General features: G+C 52.3%; 1 protein-coding gene across 10 annotated transcripts; it reads right to left on the reverse strand.

Moving 5' to 3' along the window:
* Positions 1-2,218: 2,218 nt before the first annotated feature.
* On the reverse strand, positions 2,219-21,929 carry CNNM3 (cyclin and CBS domain divalent metal cation transport mediator 3). 10 transcript variants are annotated; one of them, XR_004252439.2, is made up of 9 exons: positions 20,680-21,929; positions 12,684-12,827; positions 10,901-11,050; positions 9,993-10,201; positions 9,701-9,797; positions 9,195-9,328; positions 8,759-8,897; positions 5,817-5,916; positions 2,219-5,332 (listed from the first exon to the last, which is right to left on the reverse strand). XR_004252439.2 is itself a non-coding variant. In XM_032178757.2 (8 exons), exons 1-8 carry the CDS (start codon positions 21,902-21,904, stop codon positions 5,268-5,270), a joined length of 2,124 nt encoding a protein of 707 aa, XP_032034648.1. In that variant the 5' UTR covers positions 21,905-21,929; the 3' UTR covers positions 2,219-5,267. The 10 variants fall into 10 exon arrangements, 8 of the variants coding, with proteins under 8 accessions (XP_032034648.1, XP_032034646.1, XP_032034647.1 ...); XM_032178757.2 differs by lacking the exon at positions 5,817-5,916 and having other exon boundaries at positions 9,993-10,162; XM_032178755.2 differs by lacking the exon at positions 5,817-5,916.
* Between the last annotated feature and the right edge of the window lie 1,421 nt (positions 21,930-23,350).

Here is a 23,350-nt window from a genome sequence, read left to right on the forward strand (position 1 = left end):
GTGGGAAATCCTAAGAATCTATAGAAAGCAGACAAATAGGGAGTCCGGCAAAGTCTCGGGTGCAAGATAAACACGCAAAAACCTGTTTCTACCTCCTGGAAATGAACATGTAGACACAAAAGTTAAAAATATGTACTGTTTACAGTTGCTGAAAAAAAAAGGAAATACTTTGGTTTAAATCTAACAAGCTATGCAAGGACTTGTATGCTGAAAATTACAAAACGTGATGAAATCAAAGATTTAAATAGACAGGCCGTGTTCATGGATTGTTTGTTAGACTCAATACAGTAAAGATATCACTTCTCCTCAAATTAACATACAGGTTGAATGCAGTTCCTATCAAAATCCTAGACGATGTTTTGTAGATGTAGACAAGGTTATTCTAAAATTCATATAAAAATTTATAGCAAAAATATTTTGAAAAAGAATAGAGAGGAGGAATCAGTCCACCTGATTTCAAGATCTACTATATAGCTATGTGAACCAAGAGTGCAATGCTGGCAGAGGGACAGACACACAGATCGACAGAGCCGAGATCATCATGGGAACAGGACCACACAAATATGCCCAGCTGACTTTAAGGTGCAAAAGTAATTCAATGGAGGAAGGACAGCCTTTCAACAAACGGTGCTGGAGCAGCTGGACCAGCTATAGGATTAAAAAAAAGAACTTTAGCCTAAGTAAGTCTTACACATTATACAAAAATTAACGTGGCTCATATACATACTTAAATGTAAAACTATAAAACTTTTAGGAAAAAGCAGACAACCTTTGGGATCTAAGACTAGGTAGAATTCTTAATGTGACACTAAAAGCAACAGTCCATAAAGGAAAAATCAGTAAAGTGGACTTTATCAAAACTGAAAACGTTTGCTCTGTATAAAACCCTGTTAAGAGGGTGAAAAGATGGCCAGGCACAGTGGCTCACACCTGTAATTGTAGTACTTTGGGAGGCTGAGGCAGGCAGATCACTTGAGCTCATGAGTTGGAGACCAGGTGTGGGCAACATGGTGAAACCCCATCTCTATAAAAAATTAGCTGGGCATAGGCTGGGCGCGGTGGCTTATGCCTGTAATTCCAGCACTTTGGTAGGCTGAGGTGGGCAGATCATCTGAGGTCGGGAGTTTGAGATCATCTGAGGTCGGGAGTTTGAGACCAGCCTGACCAACATGGAGAAACCCTGTCTCTACTGAAAATGCAAAATTAGCCGGGCGTGGTGGCACATGCCTGTAATCCCAGCTACTCGGGAGGCTGAGGCAGGAGAATCGCTTGAATTGGGAGGCGGAGGTTGCAGTGAGCCGAGACCGTGCCATTGAACTCCAGCCTGGGCAACAAGAGTGAAACTACATCTCAAAAAAAAAATTAGCTGGGCGTGGTGATAGTCCCATCTACTTGGGGAGCTGAAGAAGGAGAATTGCTTGAGTCCAGGAGTCAAGTATACAGTGAGCCAAGATTGTGCCACTACACTCTACCGTGGGTGACAAAGTGAGACTCTGTCTCAGGAAAAAAAAAAAGATGGGGGAGGTAGGGGTGAAAAGATAAGCTACAGACCAATGCAAACCAAAAATCCCATAAAGGAATCTCAAAGAACTCCCAAAATTCAACAGAAAAAACAATCCAATCAGAAAACGGGTGAAAGACAGGGATATTCCACTGAAGCGAAACACAGGTGTCCACCACTGGGAAACGCAAATGAAAAACCACCGTGAGGCATCACGACACACCTGTCAGAATGGCCGAAGTAAAAACATGACACCACTAAGTGCTGTGGAGGATTCAGGGAAACTGATCATCCTAGGTTGCCGGTGAGGACATGAGTCTGACAGTTTGTGGCCAGGCACGGTGGCTCATGCCTGTAATCCCAGAACTTTGGGAGGCTGAGGCGGGCGGATCACGAAGTCAGGAGATCAAGACCATCCTGGCTAACATGGTGGAAACCCCATCTCTACTAAAAATACAAAAAATTGGCCAGGCATGGTGGCCGGCGCCTGTAGTCCCAGCTACTCCGGAGGCTGCGGCAGGAGAATGGCATGAACCTGGGAGGCGGAGCTTGCAGTGAGCTGAGATCGCGCCACTGCACTCCAGCCTGGTCAAAAGAGTGAGATTCCGTCTCAAAAAAAAAAAAAAAAAAGTTTGATGGTTTAAAAAACAAAACATGCAACAACCCTATGACCGAGCATTTACACTCCTCGAAAACTAATCTTGACACAGAAACCTGTACGTGAATAGTCGTAGCAGCTTTATTTGGAATAGCCCCAAACTGGAAACATCCCAGGTGGCCTTCGGGGGGCCAATGCATACACCATGGAATACCACTCAGCAATAAAAAGGAGCAAACTGTTGACACATGCAAAGCCTGGATGATCTCCCGAGAATGACACTGAGTGAAAAAAGACAATCCCGAATGCTTACACACTATGCTCCCATTTATACGACATTCTTGAAATGACAAAGTAAGAGATGAACGATTAGTGGTTACCAGGAGGTAGGGATGGTGTGGAGGGAGATCCTTGTGGGGATGGGACTTCTTTATCGTGATTGCAGTGGTAGTTACACAGATGTACATGTGACAAATGATTTGGACTGTCCACCCACATTGCACCAGTGTCAAAGTCTTTGTTGGAATACTGCATTACAATCATATAAGATGTAACCATGGAGGGAAACTAGATGAAGGGTGCGTGGGGCCCTTACCTTTACAACTTCCTATAATCTGAAATTATTTCAAAATATAAAGTTAGGAAAAAAGAAAGCAACAGCTCTAAGTGCAGTATGGCATCCTGGATTTGCTGCTGCAGCAAAAAAGGGACATTGAGAAAAATGGTAAAATCCAAATAAACTCTAGCTAACAGTATGACTGCACCTTTAGTTTTGATAAATGTACCCAGGTTGTATGTAAGATGTTAACATTAGGGGAACCTGGATGAAAGGTGTATGAAACTCTTCTGTGAATCTGGGCATGGTGGCTCACGCCTGTAATGTCAACACTTTGGGAGGCTGAGGCAGGAGGACTGCTTGAGCCTAGGAGTTCGAGACTAGCCCAGGCAACATAATGAAACCCTATCTCTACAAAAAATTAAGAATTAGCTGGGTGTGGTGGTGCCTACCTGTAGTCCCAACTACTCTGGAGGTTGAGGTGGCAGGATGGCCTGAACCAGGGAGGTCGAGGCCGCAGCAAGCCGTGATCACACCACTGCACTCCAGTCTGGGCGACAGAGCAAGATCTTGTCTCAAAAAAATAATAAATAAAATAAAAAATTGAAAACTCTGATGCCGACTCTGATTAAATCACAAGCTCTGGCGGCGGGTCCACGTATTTTTAATTTGCCAGGTGATTCTGATGTGCAGCCAAGGTTAAGAATCCCTGTTCTGCCGGGCGCGGTGGCTCACGCCTGTAATCCTAGCACTTTGGGAGGCCGAGGTGGGAGGATCACGAGGTCAGGAGATCGAGACCATCCTGGCTAACACGGTGAAACCCCGTCTCTACTAAAAATACAAAAAATTATCCGGGCGTGGTGGCAGGTGCCTGTATTCCCAGCTACACGGGAGGCTGAGGCAGGAGAATGGCGTGAACCCGGGAGGCGGAGCTTGCAGTGAGCCGAGATTGCGCCACTGCACTCCAGCCTGGGCAACAGAGCAAGACTCCATCTCAAAAAAAAAAAAAAAAGAATCCCTATTCTTAGCTCACACCTGTAATCCCAGCACTTTGGGAGGCCAAGGCGGGCAGATCACCTGAGGTCAGGAGTTCAAGATCAGCCTGGCCAACATGGTGAAACCCCATTTCTATTAAAAATACAAAAATTAGCCGGGTGTGGTTGTGGGCACCTGTAATCCCAGCTACTCAGGGGGCTGAGACAGGAGAATGGCTTGAACCTGGGAGGTGGAGGTTGCAGTGAGCCAAGATCGCACCACTGCACTCCAGCCTGGGTGACAGAGTGAGACTCCATCTCAAACAAAGAAAAAACCACTGTTCTGGAGAGAGGATTTTAAAGCATCTGTTTCCAACCTGGGCTTGCTCTCAGAGTTTATTCCTTGAGGACAATTTCTAAGCAAGGATACCACTGTTGTTCTGACCTTCATTCCCATTTATAAGGGTCCAAATTCCTTTGAGAAAAGTTCCAGAAATCCTCCTCCCTCCCTACCCAATCTATGATCCTATGTCCTTGTGATGCCCCAGTTTCCACACAGCTGAAGAACTACGGAAGGAAAATGTAGTAAATTAAAAGAAAAAGACAAATGCCTTCCTATTCCAACTTCTCTAAAATCCCATAGCTAGGAACAGAAAAAAAGGAAAAGACTTGAAATGTTCTAGAGATACAACAAAAATGGATTTTTTTTTTAAAGAGGATCCACCTGGTTCATAAACCCTCCCTCACTGCTCTCTGCACATCATGGCCACACAGCACCTGCAGGGAAGCTGTGGGGAGGTGTGGAGCAGGTGCAACAGGCAGCTACTCTCCCGGGGGCCACACAGCAGAGAGAGGATTCCATGCAGCATGACGATCCCTTCCTCCCAGGCATGACCTCTTCTCAGAACACAGGAACTGACAACGCTGCAAGTGGCAACTCAGCAGGTGGGCAGAGAAGCAGAAAGGGGCCCTCAGCACCACTAGGCCAGCTCTCAGAACCCGAAGAGCAGCCTCCAGGGAGGGAGCAGGGCTACAGGGACAGCCTACGGGCAGTGGAGCTTCTAGTTTGGCACGTGAGAAAGGCTGGGCGCATGCTCTGAAACATGACACCATCAGGGAAGCCAGAAAGGACACCATGGACAAGGCCATCGATTTGAACCCCCAGCCAAAATGGGTGCTCTCGGCTTGCTCAAAAAGTGCTGCCAGCAGCGATAGGTTGGCAAATTAAAAGCAAACAAATACAGTATCACGGCCACACAAAGGCAGTAACTGCACTCACAAGGTGGCTCGGCCCAAAGAGGTCTGAATCTGAATATGCCGCGCTGTCCCTGCCTCGGGGGAGAAGGGGAAGGCTGGGCCCTGGGGACTAGAGATGATGGTATTCTTTTTGTTCCTTCCTGACGCGGGCCTGGAGGGCTGTGCCCTGGTGACTCCTGTCTCCTAAAGGAGGGCAGGGCCAGCTGAAGGATCCAGGCATTGATGTCTAGTTCTGAGACACCCAGGACCCGCATCTACAAGGGCCATCTAAAACGTGGCCTGGAGGGGATGGGGTCAGGCGGGCACGAAGCTTCTGCTCAGCTCACTCCAGCTCCCCACGTGCTCATCTGTTCCCCAGATCTGGGGCTGCCTAGTGAGCAGTTAAACGCCTGGGTTCCGCCCAGGGCTGCCTTCCACTTGGACGCTGGGCCTGCTGTGGCTGGACCCTACAGGAGACAAGGGAAGGAGAATTAACATCAAAGCTGGAAAAGGGTCCTGTCAAAACCAAGTGCCAAATCCTCTGTGGGACAGGAAGGGGCAGCTAAGACAGGGGCTTCGGGATGCCTTGGGAGGTATCAGAGCAGAGCCAGGAGCAACTGGTTAGCAGACAGTCAGCTAACAGATGCCTTCCCTGGGAGATGGGGGAAGCTGGGGCTGTGGATTTCTGGCCCCGGGGGTCCCAGGTCATTATGCTGAACAAGAGGCACCTTCCCGGGACAATACAGCGCCCAGTGCTGGAAGGAAGCACCATTTTCCACAGTGGAGGAGTCTCATAACCCCTCCTGTCCTCCAGAAGAATGGAAGGGAGCACCCACCCCACACCCCTGGAGAAAAATGCCCCCCAGCCTGGGGAGCCGTGGGCTCTGCTCCTCCCTCAGCTGAAGTGCCAGGAAAGAGAAGTAAAGGGGCAGGGAGAGGGAAGATATTTACCTTGGGTGTGCTCTGAAAACAAAAAATGCGCACTAGTCCACAGTCATTTATCAACTGCAGTTTCCAACTGTGCCAAAGAGGGAAAGGTCTACTGGGAAGGCTAAAGAGAGCAGAGAGAGAGAAAGAAGAGGAGAAGCTATTGAGCAGAAATGGCTGTGCCTCTTGACTCCGGGCAGCACCATGGAGAGGGCCGGTGCCCCGGGCAGGGGAAGCTGAGGGAGAGCCGGCAGCCGCAGTGCTTGCGCTGTGCTGCCCCACAGCCTGTGGCTCAGGATGGCAGAGGAAGCCAGGAGCACAGCATGGAGGGCTGCACAGTGTGGGGACTGCCTTTCCCTCGGCAATACAGTTCCATGAAGAACTGACGTGGAGGACCAACCCAGGATTTGAAATGGTAGGCCAGGGGTCAGACAACTTTTTCTGTAAAGGACCAATATTTTTAGTTTTTGTAGGTCATATGGTCTCTGTCACAGCTACTCAGCTCCACTGCTGTAACTCAAAGGCAGCCATAGCAATTCACAAACAGATGTGTGGGTTCTCATAAAACTTCTCAAAATAGGCTGCTAGCCAGATGTGGCCCTTGCACCACCATTTGCCAACCCCCGCTGTAGGCAATTTAAAATTATTGTGTCTTCCAAGTCTCAAAAAAGGCACTTTTCTGCTGGGAGTCTAGTGCCAAGGTCTCCAGAAACTGGTTCTCACCTGCACAGTTTAAGCAGTGCCCCACCAAAATCTCCAGGTGTGCAGCGGCCCTACGCTCCTCCGGACAGTGAAGTGCCAACCTCACGGGACAAAATGCAGGACAACCCGAGTTCAGGCAAGAAACAGAAAGACAGCAGGCCAGCCTCACTGGAGCAAACTGTCAGGTCAGTGCAACTGTCAGTGTCCAATAACCAACATTGTGTCTAGAGAATAATAATCCATTACAAAGAGGAAATGACCCACAAAGCCACTATAAACTATTCTCTTACAGGACGGCCCAGTGAAGATTGTTTAAAAATCTCTGGGTGTGCAATGACAGGAAGAGCATCATTCTGGGATTAGGTCTGTATCTTCAACACAACATGTGCAGTCTGAGTAGCAGTGAGCCAGAAAAAGGCTCATGTGGGAAAACCAAAACCAAAAGGCTCACATTTTGAAAACACAACACCTTGGCCTCTGAGACCCCAGTGTAATGTGACAGTGTGAACTTCTGTAGAAGGGGCACCTCATACAATAAGAAACCATCACAGTGGGTAAGCACAGAAGCTTTAACAACCCTAAAAGGTGCGGCACTAGCTACTCGTCCAGCTACTTTGGAGGCTGAGGCAGGAGGATCTCACTTGAGCCCAGAGTATGAGGCCAGCCTGGGCAACATGGCAAGACCTTCTCTCTTAAAAAAAGTGCAGCACCATCCTTAGAGAGATTTCTTTATAAAGAGATGCAACCCATCCCCAGATCCAAGACTTACGCAGCACGACCTCACCTGCTTTTTGCCAACACCTAGATCTGGAGCCCACAGGGGCTGAAGCATCCACGTGGCCTAGGGTGGGATTTCTGTCCCTTGCACCTGCACGTCACCTCACAATTCAGAAAGGACTATTAGAAAAACATGTTTGTGCTCTCAAGGGTGGGTCTGAGTAGCCAGAGCGGCTCCACGGGGGGCCTACAGGAAGCAGGTCAGAGTCCCTGGGCCTTCTCCCTGGCTCTCATTCCTGCCCTGTAGAACAGGCAGAACAGCTAGCACCCCTCTGGCCACGGGGAGGTTAGCAGTTAGACATGGAAGCTCCTAGCGCAGTGCCTGGCAGAGGAAGCGTTGATAACAGCTTGTCTTCCTCACGGTGGGGCAGGTGGGGGTGGGAGGAAGCAAGCCTGCAACTCCCTCCACAGCCTCTCTGGAAGCCCCACCAGCTCTTCCAGGAATCTCAAGTTCAGGCATATCTCTGACCCCAGCCTTAGGAACGCAATCAGAATTAAAGTATCTTCTTGAAAAACAAGAACAAGAAACCCTTCACCACCCCTACCCACAGCCTACACTTCAGACTCTTTCACCTCCCTCCTTGCAGTGCGGGGATGGGGTTTCATATCCCACAACCTTTAGTTCCATTTGCAAAATTTCTTCCAACACAATCTTCCTGCTCACAGTGGAGCCCTGGATGGGCCAAGCTTAAATATTAGTATGAACTGACCAAACTCTTCACAAATGCCCTTCTAGTGTCTAGGATGGTGTCTGCCAGCCACACACCCTCTAAGCCAGGGCCACTGCTGACTCCAAGTGACCTAAACTTAATCTTAAATGGCCAAAAAGAGTATCTGAACTAAAACTTATTCCCACGTCCCAACAATTCTCCGATTAAGTCAATCCATTCTAAGAGGTCCTTGAGAGAAATACTGACTTACTATACTCTACTCTAAATACCAGTTAGTCTATAGTTTGGTGTCATCCATGCTATTAAAGACAGCAAGAAGTTCAAGTTGAATAATGAAGAATTTAAAAAAAAAAAAAAAAGGCAGGAAGGGGGTTGGGCACAGTGGCTCACGCCTGTAATCCCAGCACTTTGGGAAGCTGAGGCAAGCAGATCATCTGAGGTCAGGAGTTCAAGACCAGCCTGGCCAACATGGTGAAACCCCATCTCTACTAAAAATACAAAAATCGGCCAGGCGTGGTGGTGGGTGCCTGTAATCCCAGCTACTCAGGAGTCTGAGACAGGAGAATTGCTTGAACCCAGGAGCCGGAGGTTGCAGTGAGCCGAGATCACACCATTGTACTCCAGCCTGGGCAACGGAGCAACAGAGTAAGACTCCATCTCAAAAAAAAAGATATATATATGGCAAGAAGGGAAAAGGATGGGGAGAAAAGAGAGAAAAAAGATAGAGGGCAGGGTGGGGCAGAGTGCAAGTCTGTGTGTGCGAGCTCACGGCCCTCAGGTCCAGACACCACACACGATGTGCCACTCGGCACTCACCTGCCGCTGTGGTGGTCTTCTCACCAAGGAGCCTGGTCTGGCTGCCTGGAATAACCTGCAGGTCGGTGTTCTCAGGGTACTGTGGCAGGTTCTGGGCTCGGGTAGCCAGGAGTGCGTTGAGGTACTGCAGCCGCGTAACCTGGAGGATGACAGCGTTACTGGAAGACTCAATTGGTGAAGCGAGACGCAGAAGGTAGGCAGGAAAGGTCACATCATGCCAGAAGAGGACAGAGGCACAACTTTAAGCTAGTTAAGGGCAGAGAAGAGCAACTGAGTCAAGTGTTTTTAAGACCTCGCATGGAAACTGGGTGCAAAGGTCTGTGTCCCTCAGGATGAGTAGAAGGCCTTGCTCCGGGCAGTCTCAGACTAGCTGGTCTAGCCCCCGGTGACACAAAGTCAGCTAAAGCCAGCACCCACGAGCAGCCCAGGCAGTCACCTTGATGAGCTGCAGGTCAGAGAGCGCCCTCACGGTGTAGTCGGGACAATACGCAGATGAACGCGTGCTATCACCTGGGTCAGGCTGCAGGTCATGGCGGATGGGCTGGAGCGAGGACACCGGGGACTGGTGAACTATCAAAGGAACAATCAGTGATGGCAGAAGCCGGTACTGGCAGCTGGGAGCCCCCTCCCCTGGTGGGGACAGCTGCACAGTTTCAAAGACCCACCCCACCAATCACCCTGGAGAGGCGATGTGCATGGGAAGCTGGGAGACGAGGACAAACACAGCCGGGAAAGGTTTTGCAGGGGTGGAGTGGGCCGCAAAGTTGAGCGATGAAGAATGCTGCCCTCCCTCCTGGAAGCCCAGGGGCCACACCACCTTGTGGGGTGGTGGGCTCAGGTGGAAGGAGAGGTGAGGAAGGGCACTGAGAGCCCAAGCAATGATGGGGGACAGGCTCTGCAGCATCCACCCTGGCCCTCAGCACCAGCAGGGCCGTGGCTTACCCGAGGATGGCACAGTTAGGGCCGACACTCCATAGTACGTGAAGGCCCCATTCTCGAACTTCAGACCCTCTTTCCCGATCTCCACTTCAACCCTGCCCTGGGAGGAGTAGCAAGGAGAGAAAGAGATGCGGCCAGATTACCTTTCCCGTCAGAAGACAGCGGAAGGAGAAACCCACCACAATTGTTTGGGGCGGGAGGGTGCATATCTGCATGCCCCTGCTCCCCTCTTCTCCTAGACCCTTCCCTGGCCTGAGGAAACAGGAGGGACTCCAGGCCTGGGACCCACAGCTACCTGTAGGATGAGAATGAAGTAATCCACCGGCTGGCTGCGCTGGTACAGGTAGTGGTGTGTGGCCAGGCGGTTGCTCTCGTCAAACCTCACTTCCTGGTTGACGCTGGGATGCTTCAGCAGGTGCAGCAGGACCTTCTCAGAGATGCGCAGTGGGCTGAATACATCCACTTCTGCCCGTGGTGGAAGAAAGGGACAGCGTCCACTGGGGCCTAGTGGCCGGGGGAACCACACCCAACACTGTAGGCAATTTATTGTGCCCACCAGGGCTCTCCCGGATGGCCTGTGAGCAGCTGCCCCCAACACCTCAACACATGAGAACTGGGCAGGGGCCAGGTGCGATGGCTCATGCCTGTAATCTCAACACTTTGGGAGGCTGAGGCAGGTGGATCACCTGCAGTCAGGAGTTCAAGACCAGCCTGGCCAATATGGCAAAACCCCGCCTCTACTAAAAATACAAAAATTAGCTGGGTGTGGTGATACACGCCTGTAATCCCAGCTACTTAGGAGGCTGAGGCAGGAGAATCGCTTGAACCCAGGAGGCGGAGGTTGCAGTGAGCCAACATCGTACCACTGCACTCCAGCCTGGGTGACAGAGCCAGACCCTTTCTTAAAAAAAAAAAAAAAAAAGAACTGGGCAGGGCACCCCACACCCACCCAGCTGAGAGCTGAGGCCCCGGCTGTGGCACACCAGGCGTGGCACTGGCCTGGCCCTGCTCTTGGTCATCTGGCAGAGAGGAGCCGTCTCTCCCATGACCCAAGATGCTGGCAGGGCTGCAGAGAACACAGAAGTCCTCAAGACGCACCCGCTTGCTAGGAGTGGGGAGCAGAGTCAGTGTCGGCCCTGGGCGGCCTCCTGACCCACAGAACGGTGAGGAGAGCAGGGAGCATGGACCACCCTCCCGCCTCACCTCGGGACAGGAAGCGCTGGGTGGCCAAGAGCAGCTGAGGCGAGATTTTTACTTTATATTCATCATCAGACACCTTGAACAAGGAGAACTCCTCCTTCCGCTTCAGAGGGGCCATCAGAGAAGCAGGCTTCCTCTTCACCACGGTGTCTCCTAAGATGGAAGAAGAGGGCGCGCTCAGGCATCAACCACCTGTCAGTCAACACGACCACACTAAGAGGCCGCGTCGCCTGCTCCTTCCTCCTGAGGCCAGGGGGTCCTCGATGGAGCAGCATCAGAGCCCCAGGGACATGTCCTCAGCACCGCTCCCTTCACGGGGCCTGCTCCCACCCCAACCACACAGAGAGAGGGGTGGCCATCTGCCTTGGAGCTGGCTGAAGAGAATGCTGATATGATAACAAAGCAGCTTTTATAAAATAACAGGCATCCCTGACAGGTCACTGGATGTAGACTAAAAACTTTTTAAAATTTAGGCCAGATGTAGTGATTCACACCTGTAACCCCAAGCACTTTAGAAGGCTGAGGCGGGAGGTTCACTTAAGGCCAGAAGTTCAACACCGGACTAGGCAACATAGAAGACCATGTCTTTACAAAAAAATAAAATAATTAGACAGGTGTGGTGGCATGCGCCTGTAGTCCCAACTGCTCAGGAGGCTGAGGTGGGAGGAACACTTGAGCCTGGGAAGTTGAGGCTGCAGTGAGCCATGACTGCGCCACTGTACTCCAGCCTGGATGACAGAGCAAGACCGTCTCAACAAACAAACAAAGTAAAAAATAATAATAATAGGCCTCTCTGGCCACTGAAAAACTTCTCACTACAAAGCATGTATTCAAGGATTACCAGTGCAAACGGGCAGCAATTAACCTGGAGACCCCATGCCTATGGCAGTCTCAGGAACGGAACTAGAGATGCTATGTTTGAAAATCGATGCATGAGTAAAGCGATACTTCTGGAAGCATGCAGAGCAGGTGGCCCGGCCATGACGCACAGGCTCTGTACAGCACTGCAGACCTCAGCCACCATCCTAACAGGCGGACACTTTTACCATGCAATCAAGGGCCCGGGATCAGCTGCTTTGAGAAGACTTATTTCCACTCCCTCCCAGTCTCTCAGGCTGGAGCGCAGTGGCGCGATCTCGACTCACTGCAACCTCTGCCTCCTAGGTTCAAGCGATTCTTCTGCCTCAGCCTCCTGAGTATGTGGGACTACAGGCACGCACCACCACACCAAGCTAATGTTTGTATTTTTAGCAGAGATCGAATTTCACCATATTGGCCAGGCTGGTCTCGAACTCCCGACCTCGTGATCCGCCTGCCTGGGCCTCCCAAAGAGCTGGGATTACAGGCGTGAGCCACTGCAGCCAGCTGGGAAGACTTTCTTCATGGCAAACAATGGGTTCTTTCAGGGGACATTTCTGTAATGTACAAAAGAACCTGCAAAAACAAAAGCACCTAGGGAGACAGAAGACCGGGAGAGGCCAATGAAGGGCACAGCTCTCTCAGTAATGGAGGAAACTAATAGGACTGCTGCTAATGGAGCCCCAGGTGAGCCCTGGGATTGCAAGGCCACTGCTGGCAGAGGCAACCATGCTTGTGTGGAGGTGTAGGCGTGAGCCCTCCTGCAAGGGGGCTCCCTGCCAGCGCCCATGCAGGGCTCAGAAGGGGGCCTGGCTGTGGATCTTGCTGGGTTCCAGCAGCACAGAGGCCCACTGGCCTCTGACGCAACATACGCCTGGGGAAGTGTGCGGGCCCAGTGGAGACAGAACTGCCAAGAGTCTGGACTCACGGTAGTCTTCAGACTCGTCCAGGATCTCGGACCTGATGATCTCCTCGATCACGTCCTCCAGGGTGACCAGCCCCAGGACCTCGTAGAAGGGGTCGCCCTCACCCTCGTTGTTCACCTTCTGCACGATGGCCAGGTGGGACTTCCCTGTGGGGGGAGGAGACTCATGGAACAGCTTGCTGGCCCGCCCCCCAGTTTGATTCGTCTCCCTTGGTACAGGCCCACCAAAAGGACATGGCTAATGTTCATGTTCCTACAACGTGCCAGGCACAGAGCCAGACTCTTTTCTAGGTTTTTACTTAAGACTCTCAGCATGATTATGAGAACTGGCCTTATTTTCACACAGGTTGAAAATGAAGCACTGGGCTCATGCTCATCTGCACAAGGCCCCCCAGGCAGAGGTGGCAGAGCTGGGATCCAGGATCCAGCTCCATGTCCATGCACCTCCACGTCATGGATGCAGTTTAGACAAGGATGCATCCAGTGGAGAACACAAATGCCTCACACAGTAGCCAGCCTGCATATGCAGGCTAACAAGGGCACTGACTCTGGAAACACAGGCTCTCCCGCAACAGTCCACACGGGGCAGCCTTGTAGGGCTACCCAGTGTGACTGTCCTTGGGAGGTTTTCCTAATTCTTTTTTTTTTTTTTTACAGTAAATATATATGCTGTCCATCCTACATAAATGTGAACGGCTTTATGATAGAAATTAGAAAGAGATAGAAAGATAGACAGACAGATAGGCTGTGTGTATGTGTGTGTGTGTGTCTGTGTATCTTTTGGTTTTCCTAATTCTTAAAGCTGCCCATTAAGGGCTGTCAACCAGGGGATGAGAGGAGTGGTAGCTGGCCACTCGGGAGCCAAGCTGTGCAGGGAGGAGGAGCACCAGGCTGAGATTTTCCACCTTACCCTATATGTCTTTCTCAGGTTAGCTTCCTATTTGGTTTGTTTGCTTAGTGAGGGAATGTAAGCTTGGAAAAAGGCCCAAGTCTCAGAGTGCTGGGGAATGCTGGGGAGGCTTCAGGAATTTACTATGTGTCAGATAAGTGCTTTTCATCCACACTACTTTAGACCTGTCTGAAAAAAAAAGAATGCAAGCCACCTAAGTAATTTAAAATCTGAATAGCTGCATTAAAAAAGTCAAAAGAAACACATAAAATTAAGTTTAATAATACACTGTAAGTAACCCAATATAGTCAAAATAGTATTTCAATACCTAATCAATACAAAAAATAGTCATAGACATTTTGTCTATTTTGCACTCTCTGAATCTGGTGCGTTTTATGCTCACTGCACATCTCAACTCAGACTCCCATCTTTAGGTAGCACAGCCCCCGGTGGCGGGGGGCTGCCGGGCTAGGCAGCACAGGTCCAGGACAGGGGTATGGGAGCAACTCATTCAACCAGGCCCTCCTTTGTCACTAGTGGAAACGCTGAGGGGAAACTGGCCTGGACCTGCCTGTGAGGGGGTACCTGCTTCAAGACTGTTTTGGGAAATCAAACAGCAAGTTCGTGTTGTTGTGTGGATCATACTTTACATCCCATGGGCTTGATTAAATAAAGCATCGTTCTCCAGGATGCTTGTGTTGCCCTGGACAAAAAGCTGGAAATGGCCACATGAATCGTCTCCCCGCTTTCCAGGAAGAAGGCTAGGACCCCTGGAGATTGCCACTCAGCCCTGCTGAACTGCGTTTCTAGACACCTTCTAACCCTCAGTGCTTGTGCTGGGTGCCGTCTCTACATGGGCCATGGCTGCCCCACCAGAGTACAAACCTGTCAGGCCAGGCCAGGAAGGCCAAGCGCGACATGTGGTTTTGGTTAATGTCTTGGATTCTAGCACCAAAGCCCAGGATCTAAATGGCCACCTCAGCGCAGAGAGGCCTCATCTCGGCTCCCTTATCCCAGGAAGCCAGCCCCTTTGGCAGGTTTCCTACAGAAAGGGACTCATTCCTTTGTATTCAAACTTCTCTAGAACAAGGCACACAATTCTCCATGGCCTGCCACACTGGGATGATTCTATCACGAACAGAAGAAAGCAGGCCCTGGAAGATCCCCTGAAACAGTGGTCGGGTGACTGAATCCCAAGAAGAATGTCTGAGAGGTCTAGATGGCAGCCAAAGATGGCAGCAGGGGGACAGAGCAAGGGCAGCTGGAGGGAACTCTAGGTCGCCTCTCATCTGCTGAGCCACCAGAGTGGAACCACTCACGCCGATGCCTGCCCACAGGCCAGCTCCACGGAGCCACAAGCAGCTGACAGTGTGTCTTGCCAACGTCAACCAGAAAGCCCTGGAAAAGCTTCAAGTTTAATTTTAGTTAGCAGGTTTCAAGGTACCCCAATTATTTGAATGCCAAAGTACCCTTTCATAATGCCCAATTTCTATGATGTTAATAACAGTTGGAGTCTAAGTTCCTCTACCTTCACTTGTTTTCTAAAGCACCTCGGTGAATGAATGAATACTGTCAGAAAGACAAAAGTAGTGTGCTGACGCTCCTCACCGCTGTTGGAGCTGGTCAGACTCTTTTCCGCATCCTGGCAATCATCTGGCTCCCAGCAGACAGGACACCAGAGCTGGGTTCCTTTAAAGCAGAGACTGCGGCCAGGCACAGTGGCGAACACCTGTAATTCCATCTCTTTGGGAAGCCGAGCTGGGAGGATCGCTTGAGGCCAGGAGTTTGAGACCAGCCTGGGCAACATAGGGAGACCCCAATCTCTACATAAAATTAAAAATTAGCTGGGCATGGTGGTGCTCACCTGTGGCCCCAGCTTACTCAGGAGGCTGAGGTGGGAGGATTGCTTGAGCCCAGGAGGTAGAGGCTACAGTGAGCCACGATCACATCACTGCACTCCAACCCAGGTGACAGAGCAAGACTCGGTCTCAAAAATAATAATAATAATGTTCTTGGCCAGGCGCAGTGGCTCACGCCTGTAATCCCAGCACTTTGGGAGGCCGAGACAGGCAGATCATAAGGTCAAGAGATCGAGACTACCTGGCCAACACTGTGAAACTCCGTCTCTCCTAAAAACACAAAAAAGTTAGCCGGGCATGGTGGTGCACACCTGTAATCCCAGCTACTCAGGAGGCTGAGGCAGGAGAATCACTTGAACCCGGGAAGCAGAGGTTGCAGTGAGCCGCGATTGTGCCACTGCACTCCAGCCTGGCAATAGAACAAGACTCCATCTCAAAAAAAAAATTAATAATAATAATAATGTTCTTTTGTACATTAAGGTCCCTGACTTAACAGTGGTTCAAATTATAATTTTTCAAATTTGATGGCTCAAAAGCAATATGCATTCAGTAGAAACCATACTTCAAACACATATAACCATTCTGTTTTCACTTTCAGTACAGCAGTCAATAAATTACATGAGATATTCAACACTTTATTTTAAAATAGTTTTGTATTAGATGACTTTGCCCAACTGTAGGCTAAAGTAAGTGTTCTGAGGGTGTTTAAGGTGGGCCAGGCTGAACTATTTGGTTTGGTAGGTTAGATGTATCAAACACATTTTTGACTTCAGGTATTTTCAACTTACAATGGGTTTATCAGGACATAACTCCATTTGTAAGTCAAGGAGCAGCTGTCCAAGTTATTTATTACGGCTCCAAAGCACTCACTCTTCCTGGTGACGTCTGCACAAAATAATCAGCACATCATCTCAAGTTGGCACTGACTGAGGGGCGCCTTGCTGGGGAGGTTACCTCGCCCCCAGACTACAAAGTTCCCTAGCAGACACAGCAAAAGAAACAAGACCCGGAATGAAAGCTGCCAAGATGGCAGGGACTCCAGCTCCACGAAATTCAGAGGCTCATTTGCTTGGCAGAGAGATGGGAAGGGAATCGATTTTTAAAACCTCATGCGCCACAAAGACTGCAATATGCCCTTTGTTCCTAAGTGGAGGAATGCCTAAGAAGGTTAGGAAGGACAAAAAGGACTTTAACACGGAAAAAATAAAGATATTTGCCAAAGGACTGCACTGAACTAGAGAAGCAGAGAAAAAAGCTCTGGGATGTCACCAGAAAGACATGGCCAGTCTGCCCATGAATGGCCCTCACTCACCACAGGAGCAGGGAAGTCAAGGGGGATTAAAGAGCTCCCCATTTAACCTCCAGGTTCCAAAAACCTCCTCCACTGTCTTCCAAGGGGATCCTTCTCAGAGTGTTGTCAGGCAGCTTTTAGAAAGATCTGTTTCAAGCAGAGACACTCATTCCCAAATCCTCCTGCATCAGGCTGCTTGTGACCTGCCTGGAGGCCACCCAGCCCAGAACAGGAGCAGCCTGGACCCTGGCCTCTCTAATTTCCTTCCTAGCTACATTTCAACCTGCATTTCAATTTGAACCTGCTGGACTCACCCATCTTAAAACCAAACAGCAGAAGGCCTCGTCCCCTGTCCCACGTCCTCTGCCAGTCACTGCTCTCTGCAGCCACGCTCTGTGGAGGGCTGTCTACATTGGTTCTCGTACCTTTCCACACCTCATTCATTCCCCAAATGGCTCCCTTGCCGTGGCACCAAATCTGCTCTTTTTTTTTCTTTTTCTTTTTGAGATGGAGTCTCGTTGTTGCCCAGGCTGGAGTACAGTGGCACGATCTCGGCTCACTGCAGGCTCCGCCCCCCGGGGTTCACGCCATTCACCTGCCTCAGCCTCCCGCGTAGCTGGGATTACAGGCGCCCGCCACCTCGCCCAGCTAATTTTTTGTATTTTTAGTAGAGACGGGGTTTCACCGTGTTAGCCAGGATGGTCTCGATCTCCTGACCTTGTGATCCGCCCACCTCAGCCTCCCAAAGTGCTGGGATTACAGGTGTGAGCCACCATGCCCAGCCCAAATCTGCTCTTGCAAAGTTCAACGGCATCCTGTTTGCTGGCCTCCTCTCCTGTCACTCACCTCCCCTGGGAAAGTGGTCTCTTCCCTTAGCTTCCAGGACATTCCGCATCTCGGGGTCTCCTCCTTCCTTGGTCTTGCCTCCTCCTGGCCAACTTCTCCTGGGCTTCCCTTGCCCCTGACACACCTGTGCTCCTGGGAGGCTGAGGCTCTCTGCCTCCCTCCCATGACTTGAGAGACACTCTTATTCTGCCTCCCACTTGCATTTCACATCAACGGCCTGCTAGGAGTTTGCCTCTTGGGACACTGCACAGACACTAATTCAATGGCCAAAACCTGCCCCCACGCCCGGCCTTTAGTGAAGGTGCACCGCCACCACACAGCCAGAAATCTGGGCCTCATCCTCAGCTGCTCCTCCTTGCTGCACAGCCCCGCTGCCAGATACCAATCTTCTCAATTCCACCTCTGCTGCCCTCTTGGGGCTCCTCTCCAGGCCTGCCATGAACCTTGTTCAGGTTATCATCCCCTCTCACCCGGATCCCTCACACCGCTGGTCTCCCTGCGCTGGTGTCCACAATTGTTACTGATCTGTAAAAATAACTCATGCTGCTGCTTGATGCTTATGGCCCTGGTGATCAAGTCCAAGTTCCTTACACAGCACACAAGCCCCCTCGCCCAGGGGACATCCTGCCTCTAGGCTCCTTCCCAATGAACATGAACATTTTTTATTCTTCCCCAAGTGGAATCCTCAACCACCCTGGACCAAGCTCATGCATCACATCTGAAAGACAAGACCATGGCAGCGAAGATCCTGACACTAACGGTTTGGAAAATGAAAGACCACTTTCACCAATCTCATCCTGAGCATCATGACCAACTACAGAAGTTGCCTTTAGTTCTGAACAGGGCAACCCTTCTATCTCCACTGCTCCAAATCTCTGCTTGGTGACTGCTCAACTGTTGAAAGCAGCAGCTGGCTAAAGCCAGACACCAGAGTGAGCTTTTTCTTAAAAAATCTAGAAACGGGAGTGCTTAGAACACCGAAAGGACAGCTACGGTCTTCCACTTTTCCCCTAAAAAAAAGGAAGTCTGGTGACCTGCCTAGAAGAACGGAAATCTGCAATTCCAGGTTTACCCCTTGCTCCTGGATTGGCAAACAGCTCACCTACCAGCAGAGCCTGTCCCGGAGTAAGAACCACCTGCTAACGCCAAGCACACAGCACATGGATGCCAGGCACTGGCCAAAGTGCTTGATGAGTCTCCCCCCGCAGGTCCGTTTACCCACTCTTACCACTAACAGCAGAGGACCTTGCGCCACAAGAGGCTGAGCAGCCTTCCAGGGCCTGGGAGCAGGCAAGGGCAGGATGGAACCTACTCTGCTGATTCCAGGGTTGCACTGTTGGCCACCATATCAGGAGAACCACCCCTGCCTCAGGGGCTCCGGCAGCCCAGATGGAGTACTTACCACTGCGAGGCTCTGTCTGGACCCAAACCCAGGCTCCCTCCCCAGGGCAGGGTGGCATGGCCATGTTCTAGGGACACAGCCAGGAGCACCCAAGAGTCTAAAGGAATAGTTAGAGCTGCCCACCCAAGCCTCCCACCCATTCCTGAGCTAGAGTAGTAACAGTAACTTAGCACCCAGGCCTCCTGCAAGGAATGAAGGACAAGATTACACAGAAAGTGCCCATCAGCTCCTGGCACACAGCAGTGCTCAGTCAGGAGTAGCGGTCATTACCACAAAGCCTGGCCGGCTTCCTGCACCGACAGGCCAGGGGCTCTCGACAGACGGTGCCAGAGACATCCTGCCACAAATACCAGGGGGCTTTGCCACTTCTTGGCCTTACAGCTGGCAGCCTTTAGGGTCAAGCCCACCCAGCACCCTGGGGTTCTCCCACCCTCACCCTGCAGGAGTGCAGGTGTGAGAAGCATGGCTGTTGGCCAAGGTCTGAGCACCAAACTCTGGGGAGCACCCCTAAGGATGACACTGGAAAGGACTGCAGAAGTAACCACACCTTCACATCTGGAGGGTACTGGTTTTACCTTCAACCTCCGAACTGCTCAGCTAAAACAGTGAAGGGAGGGATGAAAATGTGGAGTTAAGGGAGAACTTGAGACCTTAGGGTCAGAAAAGAAAAGGTGAGGCTGGGTGCAGTGGCTCACGCCTGTAATCCCAACACTTTGGGAGGCCAAGGCGGGAGGATCACTTGAGGTCAGGAGTTCGAGACCAGGCTGGGCAAAATAGTGAGACCCTGTCTCTATATAAAATTTTAAAAAACAGGAGATTAAAAAGCAAAAAAAAAAGGCCGGGCACCGTGGCTCACGCCTGCAATCCCAGCACTTTGGGAGGGCGAGGCAAGTAGATCGCCTGGTCAGGAGTTCAAGACCAGCTTGGCCAACGTGGTGAAACCCCGTCTTTACTAAAAATACAAAAATTAGCCCGGAATGGTGGCGTGCACCTGTAGTCCCAGCTACTCGAAGGCTGAGGCAGGAGAACTGCTTGAACCTGGGAGGCGAAGGTTGCAGTGAGCCAAGATTGGCCACTGCACTCCAGCCTGCGCGACAGAGCCGGGAGAAAGGGAGACTAAGTCAGCATAAATGGAGTTACTTTTGGTGAAAGCAAAGTGTAAGTTTCCCTGGCTTTACTGCAGATAAGGGATTGACACCTAAATACCCTTATCTGCAGTAAGGCCAGGGACCTTAAGAATGCTCTGAAGGAAACATCACAGGTCGAGTCAATATGATATTACATGTGTGCAGACAACCATGTCCCAGATACCTGGAGACTACCTTCCTTTCTATGTTCTTCTAGTTTCTATCCAAAAATTTGGACCTGCTACAAAGCCAAGCACACAGAAACAGTCTGGGAGAGGGAAAGAGCTGGGGGATTAGAGGACAAGTGGACATACCCCTCCCTGCAAATGGGGGGGGGCTATCCTGACGCGGGGGTTAAAGTGTTCGCTGTCTAAAGGATTCCTCCCACTCTGATCAATGCCTTTTAAGTATTTAAAAAGGTCATTCCAAGCTGCAAGGCCAATACCGTCTTGAAAAGGGACCTTAGCTGTCTCACTGCTCTCCACGGGGGTGGGATCCTTTCCTGAAGGCTTCTGTAACTCTCCACCCCTTTTCAGGGAGAGGGCACTGGCACGGGCGTCCCCTGCACCATGCCCCGGCCGTTACCTCGCTTGAACTCCTCCAGGACAGCGTCTAGCTTGGTGTCGTTGAAGACGAAGTGGAGCGGATGGTTGTAGAAACGAGTGATGGTGCTGAGCGGCGTGCAGTCTTCGGGATCCACGAAGGCCAAGTCCTTGAGGTAGAGCATGTCCACGATGTTGGAGCGCTCCTCCTCGTACACGGGGATGCGCGTGTGGCCGCTCTGCATGATGCTGGCCAGGACGCCGAAGTCCAGCACGGTGCTGGCGTCCAGCATGAAGCAGTCTTCGAGAGGCGTGAGCACGTCCTCCACCGTCCGGCAGCGCAGCACGCCCTTGCTGAGATCGCTGTAGGGGTCGCCGCCGCCGCGCGCCAGCTCCAGCACCCGCTCCCGCAGCCGCCCGGGCCGCGCCGCCAGCTCCAGCAGCTGCCCCACGGGCAGCGCCACGGGCAGAGTGAGCAGGACGGCCAGGCGGCTGAGGCCGAGCGCGCGCGGCGCCAGGGCCAGCGTCCAGCGCCCGCTCACGGCGGCCGGCACCACCTCTCCCACCAGGAACACGAGCCCCGCGCTGCCCAACACGGCAGGCACCGCACGCTGGCCGGCGGCGCGGTACAGCAGCACCGCCAGCGCCGCCTGCGCCAGGCTAGCCAGCAGCAACAGTGCGCCTAAGGCGCAGCCGGCCCAGCGCCGCGCCGGCTCCAAACGCCGCGCCGCCGCACGCTCCGCCTCCGAGCCGCTCTCGCGCAGCACCTGCACCTCGGCAGGCGCCAGCGCCAGCACGCTCAGCTGCAGGCCCCGCGCCAGCGCTGCCAGCGCCAGCAGCCCGGCCGCCCCCAGGCCCAGAGCCCAGGGCGGCGCCGCCTCCTCGGCCGCCCCGCCACCCGGCTCCACGCGCACCGCCAGCAGCGCCGAGTGCGGGCGCACGGCCTCGGCCCGCAGGCGCAAGCGCAGCAGCGCGCGCCACTCGCCCGCGGGGGCCGCCGCCTCCTCCCGGCAGCCCGCCCCCTCCGGGGCCACCCAGGACCAAGAGCTGTTGGCGAAGCCCGGGCCGAAGAGGCGCAGGAGGAAGGTGGCGTCCGGCGTGTCCCGCGCCGCACCTCCGCGTACCCACCCCGCGCCCGCCGCTCCATCCTCCTCCAGGCAGAAGCCCAGCACTCGCGGGCCCGGCGCGGCCTCCCCCGCGGCGTTGCCCAGGCAGAGCGCGGCGAACAACCAGCCTAACCGCCCCGCCGCAGCTGCCGCCGCCGCCATCGCCTGTTGCCCCCTCTCGGCCTCTCGCGCAGCCTACCCCGCTCGCCCCGCGCCTCCCCGGGCCAATCGTTACCGGTCTTCGAGCCTCCTCGGCCAATAGGCGGTGGGCGGGGGCGGGCCCCAGGGTCGGACTAGGCTGCGCCGGGGAGTAAACAAGCGGCGGCCAGGGGCGGGCCGGGGGCGTGGGGCTCTGGGCCCCGCCGGGTCTGCCGCGACTCCGGATGCGCGGGGTGGCAGTGGCCGGGAGGACGCGGGGCGGCGGGCAGGGCCTCCCAAGCCCGGCTGTCCTCGGCCCGTGCGCGGCGCCCGGAGTCCCACTCCTCCCGAGGCTGTCCCCCGCGCCCGGAGGCCGGGCCAATGCTCTGGGAGTTCCCGGCTCCGGAGTTGAGCGGCCGCTCGGAAGAACCTCGGGTGCTGGCGCGCCTGAAGTTGCAGACCAGACTTAAAATGTGCGAGACATGTGCCTTTTTCTTAGGAAAGGCCCCAGGTACCAGAAAGGTTTTAAGCGCGCCGACCTACAGGGCTAAGAGGGCTGAAATAAGAACCAGTGACTGAGCGCCCGGAGGTTTGAGGTTTAAGGTTTATGGAAGATGTTCATCGCGCCGTACCCTGCTAGAGGTCTGGGGACGTCGGACCCCGCCCCTGCGTTCCCGCCGCGGACCCCGTGATAAATACACAGACACACAAAATCACTACCGCCTTGAATCTGGATAGCTACCTCAGGTGGTTAATATCTTACAGGAGCAGAGTGGAGCTCAGAAAGACTCAGCATGGGTGCTGGGTTCCGGCGCGACAAGCCTGACACCTAGGTCAGCATCTCAGCCACACAAGGAGGCGGCAGTTCTGTCAGGAATTACTACATCTGGTGATTCCACTTCTCATAGCTCACCGCTGGGAGAGTAATTCCTCAGGATTAACAAGATCTTTTCCAGAGGATCCTCACTGCTGAAGCGATTTTAGAAGACAGTGTGGTCTGTTGACAGTATGGAATATTCTTTACCCATTAGATATGATCTGTATGTGATTGGAAGGAAATAGACCAACTGCTAATAACACTTATCTATAGATGTTCAGATTCAGTAATTTTTGTATTTTTCTCTACACTTTTGTTTTTTCAAATTTCCTAGCACAAGACTTTGACTTACTGCACATGTCATTTTAAATGACCTTTATAAAGACTATAGAAACAATTTGCTATGTCATGAAAGTAACAATCAAAAAAAGTATGCACATTGTGGCCACAAAGTAAAACTTGTGTGGAAGGTAATGTGCAAAAAAAATGAGTAAGCTGGTGGTGAATGACCAAAGGAAAAGGCTTTGTAAAAAAAATTTTTTTTTGAGACAGAGTCTCGCTCTGTCACCCAGGCTGGAGTGCAGTGGCGCAGTCTTGGCTCACTGCAAGCTCCGCCTCCTGGGTTCATGCCATTCTCCTGCCTCAGCCTCTCC

The sequence above is a fragment of the Hylobates moloch genome, unplaced genomic scaffold, assembly GCF_009828535.3.
Source record: "Hylobates moloch isolate HMO894 unplaced genomic scaffold, HMol_V3 SCAFFOLD_15, whole genome shotgun sequence".
Classification (NCBI taxonomy): Eukaryota; Metazoa; Chordata; class Mammalia; order Primates; family Hylobatidae; genus Hylobates; species Hylobates moloch.